At 43.5% G+C, this 13,400-nt stretch overlaps 1 protein-coding gene across 12 annotated transcripts in view; it reads left to right on the forward strand.

Moving 5' to 3' along the window:
* The window catches only part of ARHGEF6 (Rac/Cdc42 guanine nucleotide exchange factor 6), a 155,551-nt gene that overhangs the window by 38,074 nt on the left and 104,077 nt on the right, over positions 1-13,400 (forward strand). For 8 of the 12 annotated variants that reach the window (XR_012160633.1, XM_073358449.1, XM_073358442.1 and 5 more), the window contains 6 exons: positions 2,379-2,438; positions 5,739-5,885; positions 6,725-6,811; positions 7,786-7,864; positions 8,925-9,058; positions 10,161-10,298. Coding sequence is in view for 11 of the 12 variants with exons in the window: in XM_073358449.1 (XP_073214550.1) it covers positions 2,379-2,438; positions 5,739-5,885; positions 6,725-6,811; positions 7,786-7,864; positions 8,925-9,058; positions 10,161-10,298 (645 nt within the window). In the remaining variant the exon portion in view is untranslated. The remainder of the gene's footprint in view (positions 1-2,378; positions 2,439-5,738; positions 5,886-6,724; positions 6,812-7,785; positions 7,865-8,924; positions 9,059-10,160; positions 10,299-13,400) is intronic. The other 4 variants (XM_073358445.1, XM_073358446.1, XM_073358451.1 and 1 more) reach the window with 2 other exon arrangements.

Below are 13,400 nucleotides of genomic sequence, written 5' to 3' on the forward strand. Positions count from 1 at the left end.
GATTCAGTCCCAGAGGACACGTTTTATCGAGACTTTTTATCCAAAATACATCTTAACTCTGGATGGGCAACTAGAGGCTTGTTCGCACCAGAGAAATGTCCTAAAAATGTCCTACCTTGATAACCTAGGTTCAGGTGAGTTGCTGTGATAATAACATTGAAAGCCCTAGTACAGATAATCCGTCTGGTTACTGATCCTGTTTCTGCCCAGGCCTGCTAAGTCTGTGTAACCCAGTGGTCTCCACCTTTTTATGCCCAAGATCACTTTTTGAATTTAAGGGCAACCCAGGATCTATCCTGCCCCTTCTGCAAAGCCCCACCTCACTCACTCCATCCCCCTGCTTCTCTATCACTCACTCTCCCCCACCCTCACTCACTTTCCCCGGCTGGGGCAAGGGGTTGGGGTTCGGGGGGGGGTGCGGGCTCTGGGCTGGGGCTAAGGGGTTCGCAGTGTGGGAGGGGGCTCTGGGCTGGGTCAGGGGTTTGGGGTGCAGGAGGGGGTGAGGGGTGAAAGCTCTGGGAGAGAATTTGGGTGCAAGAGTGGGCTCCGGGCTGGGGCAGAGTGTTGGGGTGTAGGAGGGGGTACGGGCTCTGGGAGGGAGTTTGGGTGCAGGAGGGGGCTCTGGGCCGGGGCAGAGTGTTGGAGCGCAGGAGGGAGTACAGAGTGCTGGCTCTGGGTGGGGAGTCGGGGCTGGGGTTTGGGGTGCAGGAGGGGGTTCAGGGTGCAGGAGGAGGTATGGGGTGCTGGCTTCGGGAGGGGGCTCAGGGCTGGGGGTTGGGGTGAGGCTTCCCATCGCGCAGCACTTACCTCTGGTGGCTTCCGGTCTGCGGCGCAGTGTGGTTGCTGCTAATGCAGGCTCCCTGTCTCCCCAGCCATGCCACTCCCAGAAGGGCCAATGCACGCCTGGAGGCAGGGGGCACGTGGCTCCGCACGCTGCCTCTCTCCAAGCACCGCCCCTGCAGCTCCCATTGGCCACAGCTTCCCACTCCCAGCCAATGGGTGCTGTGGGGACGGTGCTTGCAGGCAGGAGCAGCACGTGGAGGGAGACCTCTGCCCCCCGACCCTCCGGGGCTGTGTGGGCCACGCTGGCCACTTCTGGGAGCAGCGTGGGGCCGGGGCAGGCAGGAAGCCTGTCTTAGCGGCAGCCCCTCTGTGCTGCCAGGGCTTGGTCTGGTCTGCACTTTGCAGTTACACTCCTTCCAGCACCATTCCAGTTGCGCACATCAGCAACGGCTAATGTTTCTAGTGTAGGGCCCAGGCTAGAGAAGGAACAGAGAAAAGAGAAACTCCCCTAACTCTCTCACTGACTACAGCCCATGCTCCTCTGACTGCATGCCCACAGCTGTTGTGGCCAACACCCTAACCAAGATGAGAGAAGAGCTGGAGGGTTGGTCAGACACAGGTCACCTATTTTTGTTGGTTTCTAGATTGTGAACATGGTGTGTGGATTTATATGTGCTGCACTTTGTATGAGTGTATAAATGTGATAGAAGTGGGAGTGGCTGTATCTTGTGAGCTTAATTTGTGCTGGGGCTTGCCAGGGCTGAGCCTCTGGGCTTGCTGCATCAGTTATGAAAGTAAAACAATTTTGCTTGAGCCCCCGGGACCTATTGAGTCCCAGCACCTCTTTCGTTGCACGTTAAGCACTGTCCTTGGCCCATCTTCCCATGACTGGCTCAGCTATTATGTCCAGCGACTGGGCTCTGGATTATGGTTGTAAAGAGTGTATAATGTATAGGCCAAATTCTGCCCACAGATCTGTGTGAAATACTCCAGTTGAAGTTGATGGGCGTTGTGTGTGCCTATTCAATATCAGAATGGCCACATGCATACAGTGATGGAGGCAGAAACTAAGGGCAGTGTCCTGCCCTGATCTCTGCCCCTCTAGCCTTCTGTTCTCTGTGCAAGTGCAGACTCCCAGTGATGTTAATGGGAATTCCATAGATGGGAGGTGAGCGGTGGATTTCATACGAGAGTCAAGATCTGCTTTGTGGACAAGAGAGCAGAACTTTGCCCTATACAATCTGGCACTGGGCTGTAGATTTCTTAAAAAGCAATGTTTGGTTGAGCTGAAATGATATCTATCCTTGATCCCTTTTCTTTTGTTGAAGAGTTTTGCATCAGTGCATCACTTAGTTGCTTTAAATCACATCAGGCTGACAAAGGCAGCAGAAGAGTGAAGGGGGGTCCTTCACCGCATTGGGATGCGTAGTTCCCCTGGGCCATGATGCATCCTCCCTGTGCTGCACTGTAGCAACGCAGCTTCATATGGCCATACAGAATTTCCATGGCTTTTAAACCATGGCAGGAATGAGGGAAATCTCCATTTCCAAACGCTGTTGCTCTTCATAACTAACAAAGATTTCTTCCTTCGCTAGGAGGCACATCCGGATCATGAAGACGTTTTGAAAGCATTCACATCTTTCAAGTCCCTTATGGTAGGTGGTGATTCTCAAAATAGAGCGCTCCTTCTCTGTGCTGTGTTTCACAAAGAGTGAGTCAAGCCTGACATTTGTCTCCTTGTGAAAAGGTCTTTTAGAATGGAAAAGACAGGTTACGGAGACACCTTATTTGAAATTTTGCCTGACTTTGCCATCTGGTAGCGTGTTCCAACACTTGCATTGTGATCTCTGTAGTGTAGTAACTTCACTAGATAAAGAACTTATTCTAAATGTGTGCCACATAAGGAAGCCACGTGTGGGTGGGGAGTTTTCTTTCATCTCTTTCCCCTTTACACCTTTGTCATTTTTGCTACATGTAATTGTACAATTCCTTACTCATTAAAATGAGCTATGAAGGATTAACACAAGTATATGACTCAACTGTAACTTCTAATAAAGAGATGCATTCTGGGCCTGATCCAAAGCCCATTCATTTAATTGGGAGTCTTTCCACTGGTATCCATGGCCTTGGGATCAGGTCCTTGTATATTATAAACATTTATAACACCATGTGAAATGGCAATAAGTAGAGAAGTTATTAGTTTACTGTCTCTTTGTGTCTTTACAAATAACAGTAAAGCAATCAGTAGCAATTCAATAGTGAACATATTTCAATGAATCATTCCAAATCACTTTAGAACCTTTCTGCAAATGAAAGGAGAAAGAAAACCTTCCACATGGTTGACTGTTTTACTGGGGAAGATTTAATGCTCAGTTATCAAGAAAGTTATGTTGTGTGTCTCTTAAGCTACTGAATACCTTTCACTATAACCACTACAGATGTGCTCCAGCTTCCTTCCTTCCTTCCTTAGCAGAGAAGTTGCAAGTTTACAATGATTAGCAGTGCAGATGAAGAAAGGAGGGAGGAGAAATTTCATAGAAAACAGGAAACAGGGTGTTGTGTTACATTTACTTAGAAGCTCAACAATTTGCATTCATTATAGCAGATAATAGGGAAGTAATTCAGTTATATTAACTTCAAAATGGCTTTAAGCTTTAGAGATGCTCGTAATTTAAGGAGATTTGTACTTGAGCTATTCATGTACAGTATTAGGTCCTATTGTTAAACTGTCTGTGCATAAGGCTTCAATGGGATTTGCTGATGCTCAGCATATCTCAGGATTGGGCTCTTACTAATCACTGTAGTGTACTTACTATATGTCTGAGGTGAGGTGGTCAAAGAGTTAAATTTTGCCTTCAGATATGCCAGCATGACTCTCATGGAGTCAGGGATCAGTCAAGTGTATGCTTCCAAGCAGAGCGTGTGGGTTGCAGAAAGCTAACGAAAATGCTGTTTGTAGCCCTGTCATAGCAGCAGGGTGATAATACAGTGGTTTCAGTTTATAGGGATTGCAGAAAACTTTTGTAGGTTTTATGTGGGTTTGCATCTCCTGAACTGCAGGTTCAGCCAATCAGGGTCACAGAAGACCCACCCTGTGACTTGTACCGCATGACTTTTGGCACAAAGTTTTGCAAACCAAAAAGGAAACCACTAAACTCTGGTTCTAAAAATGAGTGTCTCAAGGGGATAGCCAAAAGGGGCTTCTCCTTCAGTCACAGCGAAAGGGTCACAGCCCCTGAAGGATTTGTACAAAACTGGGTCAAATCCTGAGTTTGAAATGGAGTAAGAAATAAGAGCTTGGCCAGCGTGAGGACTGAGTAAAAATTGAGCCAAGGCTTGGCCTTGCAGGATTTTTCCTCCCAAGTCATCAGAACTTCACCCTATATCAGGTTCCATAATGAAATGCTTGCACAGCCCCACTGAGTAGCACATGTGCTTTAGGACAATATCCTTCAATCCTTTCTCAGTCAGCACCTCCAACGACTTCACTGGGAATTTTGCCTGTGTACATACTGTATAAAGACTTCAGGAGTTAGGGCCTGATCCAAAGCCTATTGCAGTCAATAAGAGTTTCCCCATTAACTGCAGAGTGCTTCGGACCAGGCCCTTTGCCCTCAGAGAGTGAGATTGTGTGTGTATAATCAGTACTCCTGAACCGAGATACAATTAATAAGACAAAATTTATAATGACATTGTTAGGTTTTTTTAAAAGTAAATTTTTCTGAGCAGCTCTGGCATTTTCTTTTCCATTTGCATCTTGTATAATTATTCCCATATGGCAATTAAGGCAGCTGGAAAGAAGAGCAACACATGGAGCTCATTGGAGCTATATGGATTTAGACAGGCTGAGCGTTTGGCCCATTCTGTTGAATTATAACTAGATATTCTGGTTTTAGGTCAACTTAAATGGATTCCTTTTAAGTTATTCTATTCCTCTATGTACTCAAGATGTGCAAAATTCACAGTTTTTGTTATGCAGTATTTAATAGGAAAATATTTGCTGATCTGGTTCATGCAGTTTTGCACCCCTTCCAATTTGACTTTATTTACAGTTTGGACAAAATTGCTGTTTTCTCATTAAAAACCTACAAAAATAGAAAGTTCACGATTCCTACTCTGTGGCCATGTTGGCTTAGAAAATGGGTACATTTTTCACTTAGATACAGGACTGGTTTGACAAAAGAAAATATACCTCAGTGCCCCTTTATTTTCTCTTTTTCTAATTTTCATTTTTAAAATATCTTCTGACTTTGTAATTCATCAAAATGTTGTTACTTTAACAAACTTAGTACAATAAAGCAAATTTCAGATTTCCTGCTTGCATGAACGCAATTGTATAAAGCTGAGTGATGCTGTTGATTTCTCATTGAGATAATTGGTGGTGGCTTGGTCTCTTCTGGTCTTCCTCTAAGGCCAGATTTTTGATACTTTTTATTAAGGGACAGTTACAATAAGCCAGAATCTTTAGCCAGGTTTATGTGATCCTAAATAAGTAATATACAAGGTAGAATGTTAGGCCAGATTTTTAAAGGTATTTAGGCACCTAGTTGGATTTTCAAAAGCACCCACGCACCTAACACCCATTGAAATCAGGTTTCAGCGTAGCAGCCGTGTTAGTCTGTATCCGCAAAAAGAAAAGGAGTACTTGTGGCACCTCAGAGACTAACAAATTTATTTGAGCATAATCTTTCGTGAGCTACAGCTCACTTCATCGGATGCATGCATTTTAGATGTCTAGATGCCTTTGAAAATCCTAAATACCTTTAAAAATCTGGCCTGTAGAAAGACATTCTCCTTGTGAAGTGGTCACACTAATGACTGCATTTGGTGTTAGCCATCAGACTGACAGGAGTATTGCCGGAAAATCTCTTCTTGGTGGGCTAGAGAAGGTTTGATTCTGAAGTTTCCTGTTCTCATTTTAACAAACTTTTTTGTCTGTGATATCGGCTTTACAGTCACAGTGCCAGGAGCTGAGGAAGAGGAAACAACTTGAATTGCAGATCGTTTCAGAGACCATTCCAGGATGGGAAGGAGAGGATATCAAAACCATGGGCAATGTAATCTATATGTCACAGGTCGTGGTACAGTGTGGGGCAAGTGAGGTAAGGTGTTTAACATGGCAAAAGTCCTTCTCTCCCTCTCAATGTCAAAATGGAAAAAAAATGCTCAGGTTCAAAAATTTTCTTTATCCTGGCCGTGTTTGTAAAAGATGCTAAGTGCTCTGGCCCCAGGCCAACAAAGCACTTAAGCATCTGCTTACCTTTAAGTTCAGGATTCAGTGGGACTGCTCATATTCTTAAAGTTAAGCATGTGCTTAAATGCATCCCTGGATCAGATCCTGAGTGCCCTCAGCACCATGCAGGCTCCTGCGCTATCTGACTCACATTTATCTCTCAGACAAAAAGCTGTTTTCGTGTTGTCAAGCGAGCATGCTTCTGTCATCAATCTATATGCACTACTCCTGTTGCCGTTACCAGAAGTTCTGCGGGTAGAATCATGGCAGGTTTTGACCTTTATGTTTTAAATAAACAAGTGAGACATGGTAGCCTCTAATGCTCTCTCTCTATGTATTAATATATGTGTTATATATTCTATTACATATATATGTGTACGTGGGTGTGTATTATATATGAGTAATTTCTTACCACAGTAGCTCTTACTGGTTTTGATTGAGTATTTACCTATTAGAGCATTGGTAATTCTCATAGCCAGCCAAATTAATGCTTGGTAGGATACATGTATCAATGTTTATAGACTCTGAAGGGTTATTAAGTAAAGAAAATAAGTACATTTTAAATTAATAGGTCCAGTTCTGGTGCCCTTATGGTCATTGGGAACATTGCCATTGATTTCAGTTGCAACTGGATTGCGCCCATTATACTAATGTCTCTGAGGAAAATGTGTGTGATGCATTATAAGATGGATGTATTTTTCACTTTAGGAAAAAGAAGAGAGGTATTTCATGTTGTTTTCCAATGTTCTGCTAATGTTGTCTGCAAGCCCTCGGATGACTGGGTTTATCTATCAGGTAGGCAAATTTGATTTGAAGTTGCAAGTATTTGCGCGTAAAGAAGGAAACCAAATGTCTGTAATCAGATTAAATTCCTCTGCTTTCTGAAATTTCTCTGTTGTGGTGCTAACACCCCACCGCCAGGAAACAGAGAACTCTAGTTTATCATACATAGCAGTATGGGGAGTCGTTAGATAGTTTCCACAAGCATGAGTGCCCTTAAATTAAAATATCTCACTTTCTTATACTCAGAGAGTTCTGAGCAATTACTCTGGTGCATGCACAATAAATGCTGACATGGCTTTACCATTCTGAACCCAAATAGAAACTTCAGACTGGGTGTTGGTGGCGTGTACCACCCCCATATCAATAATGCCTGGTTAAAAGCTTTCATTATGAGCTTTTTTTTTAACCATAGGCTGATAATTTCCATTTTACATAATGCAATGCTCCAGGCAATGCATTTTTTGGGGGCTTACCACACTACTGAGTGGCGGAAGTCATTCTGTTTTGGCTTTAATCCCCACAGCCTACTGGAGGCATGAAATAATTCCCAAGAAAGGAACAGCCTTGTGCTGATTTATCACACTCAAGCACACATGTACAAGAGCAATCATGACTATAGTAAGGAGTCATGATGGGCATTCTTTGGCTTTGATTTGAGACTGACAGCTCAGTTGTGCAACATGACTTTTCCTAAGAGAGGCTTATGGAAGTTAGTGAAAATGACCCTCCTTTGTAAAGCTTTTGAAATCTATGGAAGAGCTAGGTACTATAATTTATTATAATTCAGTTAGCATGGGAGTTCTTTTAATAGACTTGACCTTGTGTTTGGCCTGCTAAGGACAGGGAAATCTAGATCCACAAACTGAAGGGCAATCTTTTCTGGTTTCCTGAAGCCTTCAGTGATTTCTGGTGGTGACTCCTGAGAGAGGCAAATTGGCTAAAAATGATAGATGTAGAGTCTGAATCATTCTCAATTCTTTTTGTAGGGAAAACTGCCGTTAACCGGAATGACGCTGACAAAATTAGAAGGAACCGAAGGGACCGAGCATGCTTTTGAAATCACAGGTCACTACACTTGTTGCATTTCCTGTCCAGTGGGAGCAGCAGCTACTGTATAAGTAGTTCCCATCTGCTACTACATGAGATGCTTTACACTTTCACTGCTACGATATGCTAATCTGTTCTTGTTCTTATGCTACTGTGACATCTGAGTTCTGTGTGTCCAGCTCCCTTGATGACCAAGAAGGGGGTCTGCTTCTGATCCATTTGTGTGCAGTTTAACCTGCCATGACTGTGCTCAGGCTGCTTCAGACTCCATTATGGGTTACCAGTAGCTTGTATGCTGAGAAAAGAGGGGAGTTTAAGGTACAGCCAAGGTCTGCTTAAATTGGTACAGTCCTCTGAAAATGTTGGGAACCACTTCCATAATCTTCTGCCAGTTGATTCACAAGCCACTACTTCTGTGCATTGAGTCAGAGTATCATCAGAGCTAGAAATGGAAAAAGATCTGGATCATCCAGTCCATCCCTGACCAGTGCAGCATTGTTTCCTGATTTATATTTCCTAATTTCTTGTCCATTCTAAGTTATAAATGTCTTATGCTTTGGGGTCCCTTGACAGATCATTCTACAGCCCAAAACATTTCTCGGCTAGGATGCTTTTCCTAATACTCAGTCTAAATTTCCCTTTCATAATTTCATCCCATGACTCCTAGCTAGACCAACCTTTTAATTCCTCACACGTTTATCCCTCCAGTACCCTGGTCATTTCTGCTGATCTTCTCTGAACTCCCTCCAGTTTGTCAATATCTTTCCGGCAATGAGGTGCCCTGAATTGAGCACACTATTCCAGATATAGTCATACCAGAGTCACAGAGGGCTTGATCCCCAAAGCCCACTGACGCTAGAAGAAAAGCTCCCATTGACTTAATTGGGCTTTTGAACAGGCTCATATAAAGGGACTTGTACCTTCCTCCTCTGGGATGCGAAGCTTTTTTTTTTTTTTTCCAGCCATATCGCATTGCAAACACAGGAGGTGCTTCTTGTCAGAATGAGTTGGGCTGAATTTCTCTCTTTGGTGGATTGATGCCATTTTATAAGGAATGTAATTTAATCCTCTAATGCAGGGAACATGATAGAACGAATCACAGTGTCCTGTAACAGCAGCCAGGATTTGCACGAATGGCTCGACCATTTGCAAAGGCTAACCAAAGGGACGTGCAGCACAATATCAAAAACACAGTCCTGGAGTGCTCATTCTGTAAGTATGTTGTACCATTCCAGTCCTTTCTGAACTTATTGGATCTCAATATTGACACTGGGCTTTCTTCTTACCTAATGTGACAAAAACAGATGGGTTTGTATCTAGCTAGTTTCACAGAATCATAGAAATGTCCGGCTGGAAGGGATCTCGAGAAGTCATCAAGACCAGCCCCCTCTGCTGTGGCAGGACCAAGTAAACCTAGATCATCCCTGACAGATGTTTGTCCAATTTGTTTTTAAAGCTTCCACAGTCTCCCTTGGAAACCTATTCCAAAGCTTAACTAGCTTTGTAGTTAGAAAGTTTTTCCTAATATCTAACCTAAATCTCCCTTGCTGCAGATGAAGCCCATTGCTTCTTGTCCTACCTTCAGTGGACATGGAGAACAATTGATCACCATCCTCTTTATAACAGCCCTTAAGTATTGGAAGACTGTTATCAGGTCCCCCATCAGTCTTCTTTTCTCAAGACTAAGTGGTTTTCTAAACCTTTCATCGTTTTCGTTGCTCTCCTCTGAACTCTTTCCCGTTTGTCCACATTTTTCCTAAATGGTGGTGCTCAGAATTGGACCCAGTACTTCAGCTGAGGCCTCACCAGTGCCAAGCAGAGCGGGACAGTTACCTCCTGTGACTTACATACAACACTCCTGTTAATACACCCCAGAATCATATTGGCCTTTTTTGCAGCTGCATCACATTGGCCACTCCTGCTCAGTTTGTGGTCCACTATAACCCCCAGATCCCTTTTGGCAGTACTACCGCCTAGATAGCTACTCCACATTCTGAGGTGGTGCATTTGATTTTTCCTTCCTAAGTGAAGTACTTTGCACTTGTCATCACTGAATTTCATCTTGTTGATTTCAGACCAGTTTATAGAGCTACAGGATTTTTCACATTGAGGTCATGGTTCTGAGCCCTCATCATGCCTGTGACTGTTGAGTTCACACCTAACACTGTAGCTAGCTATTCAGGTCATTATTCTAATGTCCCTTGCTATCTTTGTGGTAAGCCATGACCTTACAGTAGTTCAGATGGAGAAAGGTCTTTTTTCCCCCCTCTCATATATTGTATGCGAAGGCAAACAGCTTTCACCATCTCATCAGGTATTTTCTCAGACTTTTAGTTCAACTGGACAGCTTCGCGGACCACTGGAACCACCCAAAATCCTTAAACCCTGGACCTTAAGTTGTCTCCGACCCGCTCCTCCACTCAGACCATCAGCAGCTCTAGGTTACAAAGAGGTAATCTTGGATACATGCAGGGTATTGTGCCTTTCATAGAAATCTTTAACGTTTGTGCACAGAGTTGTTTTGCATGATGATAGTAGAAAGGAGTAGGTTTAATGACCTTTAACGAAGATAGGTGTTAAAGGACTGCACAAAATAAAGCCCTGATCCTGCAAACACTTAGCATGTATGTCCCACCAAGTCAATGGAACAAAGTTTCGTGCTTTAAGTATATACATATTTGCAGGATTGAAGAGTTTATATTTTCCACTGATTCCAGTCCTGCAGTCTTTAGGCAAAGACTCCATTTGAGAGTTTTATGTACATGAGGACTTCAGAACTGGGCTCAACACAGAAAATTGTGGGAAGGAAACCACTATTAATTTTTATTATATTTCTCCACCCTGTATTTTTGGTGCTAGATCACAGATCCCCTGTTAGTATTATCCCTCTGGGGAAACTCAGTTTCCAGGGCTTAGGTGACACACGGGAAGTCGGTGGGGAAGCCCATAATAGAACCCGGATCTGATTCTTAGTCCCCTGTTTTAACCACAAGACTATCCTTCCCTCCCTTAAAATAAACTGAGTAATTGTTTAATGTTCCCGGTAGCAGTAGATGACTAAACAGCTGAATCACCAATCATCCTGGTTACAACGAAGGTGTGAACATTACTGTCTCATGGTCCTAGACGCATCCTAGGCTTGTGTCAGCCACCCTTCTGTTATAACAGCTCATTCTCAGGGCCTGCAATACTCTGAAACCTGACGGGCAGGGGGGGTCTGTGGGCTGCAGGAGTGAATTATTTAGGAGGAGGGTTGAGACATCACGGTGGCTGTTGAGATGATTTTTTTAATTAAGAAAAATCAGAAATTTTATTTTGGAAACTAAATTGGGTTTTAAGATCCCTTAATCTTTCCATGCTCTGAGTCCCTAATGTTGACTAAGCAGTTTCATATATAACAAACTGTTGCCCATTTACTACATTTTAATCTAAGGATGAATCACTGCTTTGCAATAAGAAATGAATTTTCTTTTAAAATAGGCCAAAAATGTCTAGGTTGACCAATATAACTATCGACACCACAGCCCTTTGAATCCCATTCACAAGTTATGACTGGGTAATTGCAACACAGCACATTAGACTATATGTCTAGAACACAGCTTAAGCTTTCTTTAGAAGAGAATTTATTAATGGTGATTCCATAACAATTGTTGTGTGATAAGAGAATGACCATGTGACTGGTGCGTGAAGCCTACAGTACTGTGAAAAAAACTCTGCTGAGCATGGGGCAGGCTGTGATGATCCCACACACAAAGTGGATGTCCACAATGCCCTGTGTGCTAAGGAGCAACGTTCTGGTGGCAGCCCCCAGCCCTCACCCACACAAACCTTAATATGACAATGTGTAAGTGAAGCTAGTGTTCATGGAAAGATTCCAGGTTGTCAATTAAAAGCCACTTATTTAACGTCTACGGATCAGGCACAGCATGTGTAGCTGATGTGTCTCTCACTGCCCTATCAGCATGCCTTGCATGCATTTTGGCAGGGTTGGATCTAGGAATGAGCCATTCAGCTCAGGCCCACCCTACTGACGTTGCTGGCAGGGTGCTCGTAAGCGCCAATTGTGAAGAGGGTTTTTGGGAAGTGGACCTCATCTGCTAGGATCTGTATGTGGCCCCTCCTCTGCACCATTTTGTAGCTTAAAAATAAAAAACCTTTTCAGAATCGTTTGCGTTTTGCAAATCAGAACCCCAATTCCAAGTAGAACCAGACCCGACACGACTCATCTGGAATGTACACTAATTGATTGGCCCACTCTGAGCAGGAAGGAAAAAAGTAAATTTTAAACACATTAGGCAACATTCTGATCTTGGTGTTACACCTGGGTAAATTCAGATGAACTCCAACTGGAGCTATGTTCATGCACTAGAAGCCAGAATTCGGCCCTGTTTTTAAAGGCATAACATTTCTGTTCACACACTAAGTGGCTCAAAGGGCTCCAACACAATGCATATGATTCTTAATTCACACCTCCCACAATTACCTGGTGGACAGTAATGGCTTTGAACGAGACCTTTTAAAATTTAGGCTGAACCTCATGGATACAACCATGAAATGGGGATGAGAAATCAGACCAGGTCAGGTTCCTGTTATGAGACATATGAAAATGATTTTAAAAATCCATTTCTGTAAAGAGAATTTAGAGCTTCAATTGAAAGAAATTCATTATTGTCTGGGGGGAAGGCGTAGAGTTTGATGGAAAGATACGAGATTTTTAGACATCCACTGAGATTTCAATTGGTTTCTTGTTCGTAGGGCGGAATTTCACATATTCATGTGCTCTTTCTCGTAGCTAGCTGCATTCAGGAAACCCCAGAAGCCTGCTTACGCACTGTGTATCAGTGTTGCCATTTCCATTTAAACTGGGTCATTTTTCCTGTTCTGTTTCTAGTCATAATTTGAAATTACAGAGCAGGTGCCCATCAGTAAATTCTCATGTACGGATTTGGGGTAATGGGGTGTGACACACATTTCCTAGTTTGAAAAATTACCTGCCTTGTATGACTTGCAAGGTTTCTTCTTACAGCAGCACATTTCTGTGCAAACAGCAACTTCTGTTGGGTCAGAGGGCACCACGTGAGTGCACTTAGAGGACGAATCTTGCCTCAAAACCCATGTCATACAGGGTCTCTGGGTCTTTCCCAGAGACCCCACAAAAACATTTGTAGTAAGAGCTGCTTCTAGGAGCAAATCTAGCCCTCAGTACTTTGGCCATGAAACTTGTTTAACTGCTGGGGAACACCTGACTGCAGGTTATCAGGCCAGGGAGCTACTCTGCTAATCCAGCCTAAGGACTGTAATAGTTTCTATGGCCTTTGCAACCCACACTAGGGAAGACTAGAGGTTCAGTCATCCCTGTCCACTCCACACTGTCCTCAGAGCAAATGGATACCACAGAAACCTATGCTGCGGGCCCGTACTGGATGCAGCATGTGTGGACACCTCCCTGCAAAATCTTCTGCAACAGATCCACAGTGGTTTCACTGTGTTGAGAGCCCAGTGTGTCTGCTGAGGAAAGGGCAGGGTTTGGGCCATATTGACGATGATTATAGGG

Source organism: Lepidochelys kempii, chromosome 9 (genome assembly GCF_965140265.1).
Source record: "Lepidochelys kempii isolate rLepKem1 chromosome 9, rLepKem1.hap2, whole genome shotgun sequence".
In the NCBI taxonomy this organism is placed as follows: Eukaryota; Metazoa; Chordata; order Testudines; family Cheloniidae; genus Lepidochelys; species Lepidochelys kempii.